The 16,045-nt window shown below is 51.0% G+C and overlaps 1 protein-coding gene across 5 annotated transcripts in view; it reads right to left on the bottom strand.

Moving 5' to 3' along the window:
- The window catches only part of MAPKAPK3 (MAPK activated protein kinase 3), a 53,413-nt gene extending 37,427 nt beyond the window's left edge, over positions 1-15,986 (bottom strand). Inside the window, exons 1-3 of one of the 5 annotated variants that reach the window (XM_090147892.1) lie at positions 4,503-4,641; positions 4,316-4,407; positions 3,917-3,953 (exon numbers count right to left, since the gene is read on the bottom strand). In XM_090147892.1, coding sequence (XP_090004018.1) covers positions 3,917-3,928 — 12 coding nt within the window. In that variant the 5' untranslated portion in view covers positions 3,929-3,953; positions 4,316-4,407; positions 4,503-4,641. The other 4 variants (XM_090147890.1, XM_031598556.2, XM_031598557.2 and 1 more) reach the window with 4 other exon arrangements.
- Positions 15,987-16,045: the final 59 nt, after the last annotated feature.

Consider the following 16,045-nt stretch of genomic DNA (forward strand, 5'->3'; position numbering starts at 1 on the left):
AATCCTCCATAGCAATTCCGCCCTGGAAAGCAGACCCACATCCCTCTGTGTAGTCCTACGCGTGATAATGATCTCGTGCAAAATTTCCGTTACCAACTCTTGCCTGAGTACAACATTATGCTAATACTCACGTGGACTGTAGTAGAGACTCCTACTCTATTATCATCATTTATATCATTCACTAAAAGTGCCTTGACACTTAAAGACAAAGAGCCTGTTCATTTTTGTGTTTGCCTTTGTTTTGTTTAATGAGTGGGCTTTGCCTATTTGCCTTCAAATCAGCCAATCACATATGCTGTAATTGGCACTCACAAGCACAGGCATTTTCCACAAGGCAGGTCACTGCTTCACTTGCTATTTGTCCTTGAGGATAAGACCCATGAGCCAGCAGGTCTGCTCCTACACACTGTGCCTTAGCCTGAAAGCCTCAGATGACCACAAGGCACTATGCGCCTTGTATGTATCTAAGCGTATGGTGTGTGTGCTGTAATAGGGAACAAGCCCTTCTGCAACTGTTACTCTGTTATTCACGAGTTCTCCTAGCAAAAAGACTCAAGAACTCCTAAAACAACATACTCTGTTCTTCTGAAGCTCCAAAGTTTTGCTGCTGTGTCCAGACAGTCCTTCTTTTTCTTCCTCTGGAAGGCAGCAACATCTGTTTACTGAAGCTGAATAGCGTGCCAACATGTAACGTTTCACATGCTGAACCATCCACCAAACCCTGGAAAGGGCAGATGCAGAATGTGCCAATGCCCCAGCAGCAGAAGAGTCTCTAGCTCTCCCTTCTTGATCTCAACTCTGTCAGAGCCCTCTCTACCACCTTTCTTTAAAATAAGGTAGGTCAAATGCATTGAAATATTACTCTGACACCACCTGGTGTGACTTTGTACAAATAAAGATAAAGAAGTGAGGGAACAGAACCAGGAAAGAACAAAGCGCTGGATGTTCTTCATGAAAAGACAAGTGATAGGAGCTGCAGTGATGCTGGCAGGCAGCCCTCCACTGGGGTCTGCCCCCTCTCCCAGAGGGAGGAACGGCACAGAACACTCAGGTTGGGGACAGCAGTAAAGCAGCAGAGGTTACACTGTGTAACCCCCACAAAATAAAGTGAATGGAAAGGAGAAGGCTGGCAAAGGAAAGCTACAAATACAGGTGACTACATTTCACTTGGCTGCCATTTCTGGATCGGCGATGGAAAGAGACTTGATGTTTTCTATTTGCAAGGAAGAGACAAAAATATAGCTGCTCTCTGGAAGGCCATTCCTGGTCCCGCAGACCTGCTTTGTTTATGCTGCTGCCCTTCTGAAGCATGGCGTGCTCTGTTTGGAAGCAGTACTGCTCAGCCAAAACATCCCTGTGCCTGTGACAGTAACCAGCTTAGGCTTTCTGCAGCAGGACAGCAATGCGTGTGGCATTTCAGTCTAACAGAACAAAGCTGACAACACATTTTAAAAGTGCATAGCAAATCTCAATGCCGAGCAGAGGAAGCTAAGCCACGGAATATTGCAGGAACACAATCACAGCCCTGCAGGATCTCTGAGAGGCTGTCCTGAATTTTCCTGCATAAAAGTGATTACCGACATTCTAACTAGCTCCGATTATGGGCACAGATGAAAGCTGACAACAGGGACCTCCCATTACAGCGTGTAGAGCTGGACTGACACATGGCTCTGGGAAGGAATATTTTTGCCTGTTTGAGCCCTTTCCTCTCAAGTATCTCAGTTAAAAATTCCTTCCATTGAGTAATTTCTATCCAGATCCCGGCTGTGCTGGCTGTGTTCCCATGTAAAAGAAAACCTGCAGGCAGAAAGCAGTGCCATCTGCCAAGTCAGAATCTTCTTTAATGGACAAGCGTGGTGTGAAGGGGAACAGACTATCATACTCCATCTCCAGCAGCAGGAGCTATGTGTTTCTCTCCCCTGGAGCAGGTTCCAGCGAGCTCCCCCTTACCTGAGCTATTTCTCCACAAATACAGATACCAATGGACACTGCACAAACAACCTTCAGGGAAGGTATAAAAAAAAATCACCCAGTATGTTTTTTTCCTCCTGGTCAACTTGCAGCCCAGTCTGTCCATTCTCTCCACCTGTGAGATCAGGCTGCAGCTACCTTCACTTCCCATTCCTGCAGCTGGATGTCAGTGCACCCATTGGCACAAGCAGTGGCAAGGCTGGAGCATCATGGCCCTGCAGCCCTACACACAACCACACAAGTTGCCACTGAAAAACCATTTTTCCAAGTTTTCTTTTTAATTTAATAAGTGTTCTGACCAGATGATGTGCTGTGAAGTCCCACCTGGTGATGGGGAATGCTACAGCCCTGTTGAGGTTTCACAAGAAACAATGGGCAAACTTCTCCGAAAGCCTTCATCCAGGACTACGAAAAAGATTTTATGTCCTTTCCAATTAACCAAGCGCTTTCCAATTAACCAAGGAAGGTTTTATCCCTCCTTATTGGGTAATCTTCTCATTAGACCATCTTTGGAGAGAATGGCAGGTTCTCTCTGGACTGCTGGCAGTATTACTTAAAGGCATATTTAACTTTTTTTTCCAGCACTTAAGCTCACAACAATGAGAAATACGTACATGCATGCAGTGAAGTATTATCTGCCATTTAAACTCCCTAGAGAACTCCCAAAGATCTTAATATTTCTGCTCATTTTGGAAGGAAAGCACACACATTGCACAGCTGGGAGCACGATGCGCATGTAACCATTTCAATGCAATATTAAACATCACTGACAAAGCCCCTGCTTGGCAATGGAGGTGCGTGCTGTGGCTTTCTGTATCTCTTAAAAGTTATGAAAACAAAATAACAACAGCCAACTCAATCTAAACGGAAGCCAGGATCAGAGGACCTGGTACAGATTCCTCCTCTCCCCTTCCCCAGTTCTGAACACCAAATTAAAGCACTGTACAGAATGGGAACGCATTTCCTCTCTGATTCCAGAGTTGTGGAATTGGCTGTGGAACACCCCTGTTTCCACTGGACTGTATTCCCAAATGGCAATTTCTATCTTAAAATAGTTCCATAAAACCTTTGAATGGTGTATACCAAATAGAAAATCCACTGAACTCTTCTAAAAGAGCAAAACAACTGCATTAACAGAAGGCATGCTATCCCTCATCACAGCATCCCGACATGGAAATCACATTGAAAGCACCTCAGTTTCACTCACTTGGTGCAGAATATTTAGGCAGAAGAACCTGAATAAGGAATCGCACCTCAGAGCCACAAACCCTGGGCAGGTGCAAAGCCCGAGCACTGCCCACTCTGTTTGCCACATCTTCTAGTTCCCTCCATGATAAACTCCTGTGAGTCAGCTATGTGCAGAGAACACAGAAACAGCAATAAAGAGAAATGAGAGCACTGGAAACATGGCCATTAATCAGCACGTTATGACAAGTTTTTCTAGTTCATCTGTTCAAATTATTATTATTTTTTTTAATAGACAAAGCTACCAGGTATTTCCAAATCTCTGCCACCAGACCGCAAGGACTGTGCTGCACAGCAGCTCTCAGCTGACTAAGGGAAGGCCACACACAGCCCTTGGCTTCCAGCTGCCATCCTGCTGCCACCAGATGCAGATCGAGGCTTAAGAAATAGAAATGCACCCCAAGAACACCTTCACTGATCAGGTAAACTCCAACAAGAACTCAGTAACACTCCCACGTAATTCTCACAGCGTTTGCTTCAGCTGTTTTCAGTCCTGCTGTAAAGCACCAACCTGGTTTGCATTTGGGCCAGTTACTTTTTGTTGAGTTTTTTTTTTTTACCACATGGCCTAAAATAATCAAGGAAACCTCAAGGTTACAAGCTAAAAGGCAAGTGAGTTTAATGTTCCTGAGTTAACGGTCTGTGTACTTAACTCATGTTTATCACTACAAACACTCATTTCCAGTTCACAGCTACTCACCAGTGCTGGCATTGCCTGTGCTCGCCCAGGTGGTGCCCTTCAGGAAACAGATTGCAAAAATAAAGAGGAGAATAACAGAGGAAAGTGGAAGCACCCCTTCCAACACCAAGAGGGATCCCTCCAAAGTCATGCACCTGTGACAGCGAGCAGGGCCCTGCAAAAGGGTCTTCAGAGGGAAGACAGCCTAAAGACCAATGAGCACCTAAACCCTTCCCAGCTCCGGCCTATTGAATTGCAGAGACCCAAAGCAGCTTCCTTCCCCAGTGTTGCATAACACATCCATTCAGAATCCAGCACGCTCCCTCACAGCACACACCCAGACGTTCTCTCCCCTGCTTTGTCTCTTAAATACAAACACAAGGCTTTTGCCACTGGTAACGTTCTCCTCAACACACTCACGTGAAATATTCTGGGAAAGACTGACGGGCGGGCTGCTATCCCATAAGTAATGCGAGCACCTCCAGGCTGGGATCCCTCACCACGCAGCTCTCCTTGTGAAACGTCAACGGCAAAACAGGAGTGTAACAGGGCGTTAAGTGAACCGCAGCCTCCAAAGCCCCAAGGTAAAAGGGAATAGCCCACATACCTTCAGAGCACACTTCTGCCCCGTCTCCTTGTGGAAGCACTCCAGTACTTTGCCGTTGATTCCTAACCCCAGCACCCGCTTGGACAGCTTGTAGTCATCCGTGACGGCGTGTTTCTTTATCTCTAGCTTGGCGTGGGCCGCTCCCCCGGGCACGGGCTTCACGCCGCTCCTGCTCTCCACGTGGCTCTCGGGCTGGGATTCCCGCTCTCCTCCATCGCCTTCCATAGCAGGCGGCAGCCCGCGGCCACCGCGACGCCCACCGGGCGACCCGCGCGCTCCGTCCCGCGGCGTGCTCAGCCCGCTCACGCAGCGCTCGCCATCGAGTCCTGGACACAAACGGGGGTCAGCGCCCACCGCCGTGAGCGAGCCGCCCGCCGCCAGCAGCGGCGGAGAGGCGCTCGTGGAGCGCTCGGCCCCCGCCCCGCAGCTCTCAGCCCGCACCCAGAACTTTCTGCCCCGCCGCAGCACGCGCCCGTGCCAAAGCTCGGACCAAAGTCCTCGGCGGAGCCCCGCGCTCAGCGCAGACGGCCCCGCGCCCACAACGTTTGTTTCGCGCCGATGACCCCCGGCGGCCTCCCCGCATCCAGCGCCGTGCCGGCAGCCCCCACCTGCGGCCCTCGGCGGGGCGGGAGGAAGGGAGACGGGAGGGGCGCCGCGCCCCGGACCGGCGCTCGTCCCGCCCCGCGAGGTGACACGGCCCGGGGCTTCGGGCCCCGCCGGAGGACGTTACCTGCCCGTGGCGGCGCGGCCCCGGCCGACGCTTCCCGGCGCGGAGTCCCGGAGGGCGGGCGCTGCCTGGGTCCGCCCCGGGCAGGTGCGCACCGCCCCCCCGCGCCGACGGGAGGCCCCGGCCCGAGGGGAGCACCGCGGGCGGGCGTCGGCTCGGCCCTGAGGGGTCCGGGAGTCGGGGTGGGGGCCGTGTTTTGTGGAGGTGACCTGAGGCCCTCGCAGGTCGGGGGGCAGCGGGCGGCGGCGGTGCCCGGGGATGCCCCAGAGCGTTCCGCGGCTCGCGGAAGGCAGCGGCAGCTGATGGAAGACGAAGAAGGTGGGAAAAACAAACAAACGCACGCAAACAAACCAAAAACGAGGGGGAAGGAGAACGGAAATAAGAGAAAGAAGCGGCGGGGAGGCGCGGCTGCCGAGACGGCCGCAGGTGGTGCCGCAGCGCGCCCGTGCGGCGGTGCCCGGAGGAGCGGCCGCGTCAGCGCACGGCGCGGGGCTCGGCCCGGCCCGCAGCGCCGCGTCCTTCGTGCGCGGAGAGCCGTACAGGGCCGGCCGATAAGGGCCCCTGCTAACTTTAGCCACCTGAAACTCTGACAAAGCCTTTCCAGCCCCGGCCCATGGGCCTCGCTCTAAGAATGGCCACAGCTGAGGTAGCGTGAGCAAATACATTCCCTTCCTTCTTGTGGTCATTTTATAGCTGGGATACATTGTCTGGGCACAAGATGTACCACTGTGCCAGGGAGAAGCATAGCACCCCAGAATCATTATGATTTGCAAAGACCTCTGAGATCACTAAGTCCCACCATCCCTCCCCCTGCACCCCGACCTGCCCACATCCCTCAGTGCCACATCCCCACGGTTTTGGAACACCTCCACGGACGCTGACTCCCCCAGCTCCCCAGGCAGCTGTGCCAGTGCCCGACCGCTCTTTTGCGGAAGCTCTTCCTCATAACCAATGGGGACCTCCCCTGGCACAACTCGAGGCTGCTCCTTCTCGTCCCACCGCTGTTACCTGGGAGAAGAGGCCAATCCCCACCTCACTCCAACCTCCATTCAGGGAGATGTCTGAGGTCTCTCCTAAGCCTTCTCTGGACAGAAGGATCCCAGTTCCTCCTGCTGTGCCTCTCAGGACTGATGGTACCAGGGACAGCTTCCAATCAGAAGGAAAGTGTTATTTTATTTATGGATGTTTGCTTTTTGAAGTTAAAAACAACCACAGTATTGTTCCACACTGAGTCTGCTGTGGCACTAAGTTTTATCACCCTCACAAAAATCTCAAAAACTGCACATTGACTATTAATCCTGTTTTTACTAAAAGCACCCAACACACTGTTACAATCAGAAAGATTAATGCGATAGAAGAACAATACAGGAGTATAACAACAAAGGGACTAGTGTGGATAGAAGGGGATTTCAAAGGAGAAGTAAAGATGCTCACCCACCTCCAAAGATCCTGGCTCACAGAAAAGACCACCAAGGAGAAATCTCCAATCACAGATCCTTCCCAAGTGGCACTCAGCCCTTCAATGAGATCAAAAAAAGGTACAAGCAGGCTCCACTTCTTCCTATTATACCACTGAATTGCCTTCACCTGTGCTCCCCGGGCTGACCAGATCCTTTCCCAAGTGCTCAATCAGTGGTCCAGGCCCTGACTCAACAGTTACCACACGCACAGACAAAACAAACAAACAAACCCACCTTATTTTGAAAGGGAATTAAATAGCTCAGCTTGTCTGCATTGCCCCACAGTAGGAGCAGAGATTATCAGGGAAAATCCCAAACCAGGGGTTGTTTGGGATTTTCCCCGATCTTGAGGTCTCAATCTTGCACTGAGCAGTGGGGCAGCAGCTACCTCAGCGTTCCAGCCAGCATGTAGCTGGAGCTGCTGCTCCTGGTATCAGAGCTACCTGCTCTGCACAGAGAGAGCTTTATGGCTCAAATACGTTACTTTGGGTGATTAAGGTTAATTTTGGCCATCTCATCAGGTATTTTATGCTGCCTTTTTCCTACACTGCAGCAATTCAGTGTCAGCGATATCAGGTGTCAAAGCCAGTTCAGGCTGTGAAATATCTCATTTTTCAACAAAAATGAAGTGAAATGAAACATCTCAGTTTGCTGTCACGTGGAGAGCTGGGAAATCTGGGGTCACCAAATTCTTAAGGATGGCGTGCTTTGGGAGAAGGATACCTACCTGAATGCTGCAGTTATCTGAGTTTATCTCAGACAAAAGGGATTGGGCTGGAGTTGGTCCTCACACAGCAATGTCTCAAGGAAATCAGCATCAACTTGTTTGGGAACTGCTGAGTCACAGCCTGAATCTCTGATTGATCACCTGAGGCAAGCAATGACTCAGCCAGGGGAGCACAGGTGAAAGCAATTCACCTGTGCTGCAGGAAGGGGTGGAGCCTGGCTCCACCTCTCCTAGACCCATTTAAGAGCTGACTACCAGTGGGGAAGGATCTCTCTTCTGGAGATCCACTCTGCTGGAGTTTCCTGAGTGAGCCCAGGATACGGGTAAGCATCCTATCTCTTCTCTTTGTCTTGCTTTGCCTAACTCTCTTGTTTATTTTTTTATTATTGCATCTTAATATTCTTTGATGATGACTCAGTGAGCTAGGCAAGCCAAATATATTAAAAATTACATCATGTGATTATTCTGGAATTTCTATAAATGGGTCAAGGGGGGGAATGCATCTTCCTCTCTTTCTCCCCCTCCCCCCCCCAAATAAAATGATTCCAGGGCTGATCCCAGGATTTGTGGGATCTCCCTATTATGAGTTAACAGTCATCATTGAAAAATGAGGTCCCCTATGTGTTGTGGGAAACATCTCCCTGTATCATGTGGCAGATTACTTTCAGGGACTTGGCAAAGATATATTGATCACAAAAGAAAGGCGATTAGCTGCCTCCACAGTGGTATGGCCACTATTAAATGGTTTAAGTCATGCTGAAATGAGAAATAATACTTTAGTGAATGAAAATAAACTTTTGGAAGATTGTATTGAAAAGTTAAGACAAGAACTTGGCATATTAACAGCAAAAAAAAACAATTCTGCATCTTCCATTAGATCAAGTTCGTAACATCTCAATAAACAATGACCAGGCTCCTGAATCAACTGACTGTTGATTAGGAAAATAAAAAATCTAAATCAGACCTCGGATCTCTGATTTTAACAGATCCACTAGAAGTCTGTCCTGTTATAACTCAAAAAAAAAAAAACAAAAAAAACCCAAAAAAGTACAGAACAGACTGGCAGGGGTGCCACCTGATCAGTGGCCCCCTGCCCAGACTCACTCGCATGTAACAGCCCAGCTGTACACGGCAACAGAACTGATGGATTTAGTACAGTGATTTTGGCAGAAACCTAGAGAAAGTGTGCCAGCTTGGTTATTAAGACTGTGGGGTTCTGGGGCAGAAAGTATTCTGGTGCATGGCCTGGAAATAGTCATGGTGGCCACCATGACTGTCCATCTTGCTCTCAGGCAGAGGTTATATGCGGATAATCAATATCTTCATGAAAACTGTTCTATAATAGAATGGTTAATGGCGGCCCAATAAATCTGATGTTCCTTTACATACAGGGATGTGGTCCTCCATGGAGGACCTTCAAAATTATATCTGTGAACTAGGTGTAAGGGAAGCAACTTTTGAAGACACATTTGATGGCCCTGATATGGTCAAATTCTCAGCAGGGATGAGAGACCTAATTCTACAACAAGCTCCCTCCTATCTGTACAGTACTTTGGTCTCTATATTAAATCCCCTAGTGGCCTCAGAAGCAGTAGTACAGCAGGCTGCACAGTTAGTGGCCAACCTAGGAGAAACAACGCCTGCGGAATAGGCACAATGTTTGGACATTAGAAGAAGCTGAGGTCCTGCTGGTGACTAAAACCAAGATGGTGGCTACTCGAGCTCCTCAATCGGGACCCATAAGGGTCTCCCGAAAACAAATGTTTAATGATTTAATTTGGGCTGGGGTCCAATTTGCTAAGATTGACCGCCAGCCCAACCATATCCTTCTCCAGCTTTGGAGACAAGTAAAGGACAACCAAAAATTTCAGACCTACCCTAAAAAACCAAGGGTAAGGGTTATAGAGAGAATGCCAACAATGACATGGAACCTAGAAGATTTCATTGTTCCTAATAGGGAAAAAAAAAAAAAGCTGCCTCAAGTGTCTCAGGCTACAATGCCTGAGCCACCAGAAGCAAAAGAATTGGCCATAGCTCAATTCATGATGTGATGAGGGATGCCAGTCCCCCTCGGGCCTCCAGACGGGACCAGATTAATGATTTATTGGTCCCAAAAAAATATTCAGAGAGTTATGGCATTAGTGGACACTGAAGCAGAAACATCAGTTATCTACGGAGATCTGACCAAATTTGATGGAGACAGAGTGATGATTGGTGGTTTTGGGGGACAGACTATTTCTGTCACCCAAATGTGGTTGAAACTGGGGGTTGGACATCTCCCACCCTGGGAGTATAAGGTATCTATTGCCCCAGTCCAGGAGTATATCTTGGGCATAGATATTCTATGGGGTCTGGCTCTCCAGACAACTGTGGGAGAGTTCAGACTTGAACAGAGATGTATCAGTATCTGGGTGGTGCAGGCAATATTAAGAGGCCATGCGAAACACAGGCCTATTTGCCTGCTGAAACCGTGCCGGATTACCAATGTAAGACAGTACAGACACCCGGGTGGGCAAGATGAAATATTGAGAACAGTGCAGGAATTAGAAAAAGTGGGCGTTATAAGACCTGCACACAGCCCATGTAATTCCCCCATATGGTCAGTGTGAAAGTCAGATGGCACGTGGAGAATGACAGTAGATCACAGAGAATTAAATAAGGTCATGCCACCTATTCATGTGGCTGTACCCAATATTGCCTCCCTAATGGATACATTGAGTAGGGAGATAAATACCTATCATTGTGTCCTAGATTTAGCAACTGTGTTCTTCAGTATCCCAGTTGCTGAGGAATCGCAAGATCAATTTGTGTTTACATGGGGAGGCAGGCAGTGGACCTTTCAGGTCCTGCCACAGGGGTACATGCATTCACCAACATATTGTCACAATCTAGTGGCGCGTGACCTGATTGGCTGATTGGAAAAAACCTGATGATGTTAACCTGTATCATTATACTGATGATCTCCAGTGAGTCAGATGTCAGCAGGAGGCAGTAGGGCAGGCAGCAGATTCATTAACTGCCTATTTACAACAGAGGGGATGGGCTATAAATCCCCAAAAGGTGCAAGGTCCAGGCCTGTCTGTAAAATTCCTGAGGGTGGTTTGGTCAGGAAAGACCAAAGTACTGCCCAGTGCTGTCATAGATAAGGTTCAGGTGTTCCCAGTCCCTACAACATCGAAGCAGCTGCAAGAGTTTCTAGGTGTATTGGGTTACTGGTGTTCCTTTATACCTCACCTAGTGCAGCTGCTAAGGCCACTGTACAGACTCACAAAAAAGGAGCAGCTATGGGACTGGGGGAGAACAGAACAGGATGCTTTCCAACAGGCAAAACTGGTGGTTAAACAAGCCCAGGCATTGGGTATATTTGATCCTACCCTCCCAGTTGAGTTGGATGTTCATGTTACTCCAGATGGCTTTGGTTGGGGCCTGTGGCAACGCCAGAGTTCTGTTTGGACCCCCATTGGTTTTTGGTTTCAGGTCTGGCATGGAGCAGAAGAAAGATACAGTATGATTGAAAAACAGTTATTGGCTGCCTATTCAGCATTACAGGCAGTAGAGCCAATAACCCAGATGGCGATGGCTGAAGTTACAGTTAAGACCACTCTGCTATTCAGGGGTGGGTGAAAGATCTGACCCACCTTCCTAAGACAGGGGTGGCCCAAGCACAAACAGTGGCACGATGGGTCGCTTACCTCAGCCAAAGGAGCAGTCTGTCTTCATCACCCTTAAAAGAAGAACTTCAGAAGATCCTAGACCCAGTGGCGTATCACAGTGATGCACCAAAAGAAACACTGGTTGCTCCACCAGAGAAGAGCCCCGTTCAGGAGGGGAGATATCCTATCCCTGAAGATGCCTGGTATACAGATGGGACCAGCAAGGGCAACCCAAGCAAGTGGTGAGCGATAGCATAGCATCCTTTGACTGAGACAATCTGGTTTGAAGAGGGGGATGGTCAGAGCAGCCAATGGGCAGAACTGCGAGCTGTGTGGATGGTTATAACCAAGGAACCCGGTGATGGTATCCTGAATATCTGTACAGACAGTTGGGCTGTGTACCGGGGGCTCACTCTTTGGATTGCACAGTGGGCCACCCAGGAATGGACTATCCATGCCCGACCAATCTGGGGCAAAGACATGTGGTTAGACATATGGAACACAGTCAAACACAGGACTATATGTGTCTACCATGTTTCTGGTCATCAGCCCCTACAGTTACTGGGAAATGATGAAGCTGATACTCTGGCCTGAGTTCGATGGATTGAGAATTCACTGTCTGAGAACATCGCCTATTGGTTACATCAGAAGCTACGGCATGCAGGACAAAAGAAATGTGGGCAGCTGCTAAAGCATGGGGGCTGCCCATACAACTACCTGACACCATCCAGGCATGCCAGGATTGCGATGCTTGCTCAAGATGAGACCAAGATCGTTGCCTGAAACCACAGCCCATCTTGCTAGAGGATACAATCCTCTCCAGAGATGGCAGGTCGATTACATTGGGCCCCTTCCTCAGTCTGAGGGGGTGAGATATGCCCTGACCTGTGTCAACGCTGCAAGTGGGCTACTGCAGGCCTATCCAGTGCCAAAAGCAAACCAGGCATATACCACCAAGGCACTGACTAAACTGATGTCTGCCTACGGGACACCTCAAGTCATCGAGAGCGACCAAGGGACTCATTTTACTGGTGCAACGATACAGCACTGGGCAGAAGAAAACAACATCGAATGGCGATTCCACCTGCCATATAATCCAACGGGGGCAGGCCTCATTGAACGTTATAATGGTGTTCTTAAGGCAGCCCTGAAGACAGGCTCCCAGTCCCTGTAGGGGTGGACGAGAAGACTGTATGAAACCTTGCGGGACCTGAATGAAAGACCCTGAGACGGCAGACCCAGTGCCCTGAGAATGCTGCAGACAACATGGGCCACCCTGCTTAGGATCCAAATTACGGGCACTGATCATCAGGTAAGATCCCAGATTGGTAATGAAAATCATCTGCTCTGCCCCTGGGAACTTAGAACCAGGCACCCATAGAATAAAATGGCCGTGGGAGGTGCAGGTAGGACCCAAGTGGTGTGGCCTACTCGCACCCTGGGGGAGACTGTTGGAGGTGGGAGGCTCAGTTGTTCCTCCAGTAATAGGTGCATGGCCTACTGATATTGTGGTCAACACTCTGATCTTCATTGCTAAAGGGATGCCCATCATGTCCCTGTGGCAGATCAGGACACCTCCTTTGGTGCCTGACATAGTTATGCAGCCACAGACATCTGGCCAGAAGGTGTGGTACAGGCGGCCGGGACATGCCCCAGTACAAGCAGAAGTGTTGACCCAGGATAGAAAGACGGCCTGTATCTTGCCCTGGAGAGCAGACCTTCCCCTCCTGGTACCCCTGAAACATCTGTATGACTCCCTGTGAGTCTTTGAGCCTTCCGGATCACTGGAAGGAATGAAATGCCATCAAAGCATTCCAGTGTTACAGTCAGATCATGTGCAACACCCGGTGATGGCCTACATGAGACTGATGGAACATAAGATGGACCTGCACCTCATGACGGCATGCCTCCTGTAACATCAAGCACCGACCCATAAAAGAGTATCAGTGTTCCCCAATCGTCACTTGTCTTGAATTGTACCAACACGTGTTGCGATGGAAAGTATATAAGCGTTGTGATATAGTGGGTCTCTGTATTAGGAAAAACTTACCCTTTAATCAACCTGATCATTGGTTCATGCCGTGGAGGGGTGGAGTGTATGGGAACTGCTGAGTCATCGCCTGAACCTCTGATTGATCACCTGAGGCGAGCAATGAGTCAACCAGGGGAGCACAGGTGAAAGCAATTCACCTGTGCTGCAGGAAGGGGTGGAGCCTGGCTCCACCTCTCCTAGACCCATTTAAGAGCTGACTACCAGTGGGGAAGGATCTCTTCTGGAGATCCACTCTGCTGGAGTTTCCTGAGTGAGCCCAGGATACGGGTAAGCATCCTATCTCTTCTCTTTGTCTTGCTTTGCCTAACTCTCTTGTTTATTTTTTTATTATTGCATCTTAATATTCTGTGATTATACATAACTGCAATAAAGAAAATGCCACCAGCAACTGAAAATGCAGTGATGTGTTCTTCTGAAACATTGCTCCCCTGGTGCATTACACAGATGGCCCTGGGCAGAGGCTGTTCTGTGCTGTCAGCCTGGAAGTGGGCACGGAACTGAGAGGCCGCGGCATCCTTTCTGCATTTCTGAGGAAGTTCTTCAGAAAGCACTGTGTCTGTGCCATGGCAGGAAGGGAAGCTCTGCAGGACGCTCTGGTGATGCACAGCAGGAAATGGAAGCTGCTGTATGACCTCTAGGTTGGGCTGCAGTGTGTGCTGCACTCTGTAATGCGGCCCATGTACCTGTCCTTCAGTTCTGCTCTGCAGGTGTCTGACTCAGACTCAGCGAAGCAAAACAAACAGAAAAAAAAATAAAGAGGAAGGAAAAGAGAGGAAGTCATGATATTTTTTTCTATAAGTTACGAATCCCGGCCCTGAACCCACTGCTGTATTGAGGCCACCTGTATCCTACACCACACCGTGCCCTGATGCCTGGGGGCCTTCAGCACTCCATCCTCACAGCACTGCAGGGAGATGCAGTGGGTCTGAGAGCTGCACTGAATGCCAGCAGCTGTGTTACATGCACTGACTGGGGGTGTTTCAGGCTACCAGGACCTCCAGAGGGGTGCCATGTGGGTGGGTTGGATGGGGCCCTGGGCACCCTGCTCTAGTATTAGATCTGGAGGCTTGGGGTCCTGCCTGCAGCAGAGGGGTTGGAACTTGATGATCCCTGAGGTCCCTTCCAACCCAGGCCATTCTATGATGGTTCCCATTTCAGTAGAGAGAAGAAAAGTAAAGTGTTTTTGTTTTTGCTTTTCCTTAGAAGTATCACGAATCAAAAGCATCATAAATCCTCCCATCTGTCGCCAGGAGATGGTGCTTCATTTTCTGCTGCAGCAGAGCAGAGTGAAGTAATCTCTCACCGAAAGAGATCCCAGCGCAGGGGCAGAGCGGCGGCCGTGAGCCCCGGGGAGCGGCAGCCCAGCGGGTGGTGCTGCAGTGCCGCAGAGCGCCCGGGGACGGCCGCGCAAAGCCGCCGCCCAACGCGGGGACACCGCGCTGCCCCGCAGCTCTGCCCCTCCGCCCGCAGCGCCGCCCGCGCCCGAAGGCCGGAGGACGTCGCCAGGTGGAGCCCGATTCCGCCGGTTGGACGCACAGACGCCGGGCGCGGCCCCACGCGCAGACCGACGGCTCGGAGCGCAGCGCGGTGCTGCAGCTCGGCACGAGGTTGTAGAAGAGGCCGCGTTACGTACGAGGGGACCCTCCGCTCCCCGCAGCCCGTGCCGGCACCGCACGCGGAAGGACGGATGAGCGCGACTCCGTGCCGGCGCCGGACGTTTCGTCTGCGGCAGCCGCCCTGGGCCCGGCCCGGCCCGCCACGGTTCTGCTGCCCCCGGTGCCCGGCAGCCGCCCTGCGGCCCTTCGCCTCCGGTAGGCGGGGGCGCCGGGGGCAGGAGGAGGATGGAGCCGATGTGTTGAAAAATAAAGGCTTTGATAGGCCCGGAAGGCCGTGAGGTCTGCATCGCCCGGCTTTGACTGGGAAAAAGACGATAGATGCGGGCCGCTCTGAGTGCTTATTTTAGGTCGCTCCGAAAGTAATGCCTCCTATTTATTTTTGTGGAAAAGAAAACAAATAACGAACACAATAACGCTATTTAACAGCTTCTCAGCTACAAAACACAATTATTTCAACATAGCCACCATCGTCAGCTATGCATTTTCATCGGCGATGATCAGCAGTCTGCATGGTAACAACCTGCACCAGCAGAGGTGACCACTGTGCTCCATCAAAGTTGACGGATGTCAATGGTTGCTAATTTTTTCTGCGTGGAGACATTCAGCCCCGTCCCTCCGCTCCCTACACCCTTCCATGTCACGAAGCTATTTTGTCAGACTGCCTCTCCGCTGCCATCTGTCATAGGGCAACGAAACGTCACGGGATATCGGCGGAAAGGTTCAACCTCTACCTCCATCCCACCGCCATCCGCCTACGCTGCCGCGGGCCGATAGAATGAAATAAGAGGCATTACTTTCGGAGCAACCGCGGCATAGCCGCACCGCCACGCGGGACACAGCGGGGATCGCAGCGCTCGGTCCGGGCGGAGCCCCGCGCATGCGGCGGGCGGCGGCCGCGGCGCCCATTGGCAGCGTCGGGCGCGGCGGCCCCGCGTTCCTGGAAAGTTCTTGGAAATGGATCAAAGGCGTTTCCGCGAAGCGCGCCGAGCGCCGCCGCGAGGCTCCAAGCCGGGCCGAGCCGAGCCGAGCCGAGCCTGGCCTGGCGTGGCCTGGCCCGGCCCGGCCGAGCCGAGCCGAGCCGAGCCGAGCCGAGCCGAGCCGAGCCGAGCGCCCAACGCCCCGAGCGGCCCCGCCCGGCCCCGCGCTGACATCACGGCGCCGCGCCGCTATTTATACCTGCCGCTTTTTTTTCTTTCTCCTCGCGTGGCTGCTATCGGAAGAGTGATGCGAATACAATGCGATTCCAGGAATCCCTCGCTTCCTGGAACAGATTAAAAGGGGCAAACAAAAGATTACTTAGTGGGTTT

This window comes from Phasianus colchicus, chromosome 11 (assembly GCF_987193195.1).
Source record: "Phasianus colchicus chromosome 11, bPhaCol1.hap1.1, whole genome shotgun sequence".
NCBI lineage: Eukaryota > Metazoa > Chordata > Aves > Galliformes > Phasianidae > Phasianus > Phasianus colchicus.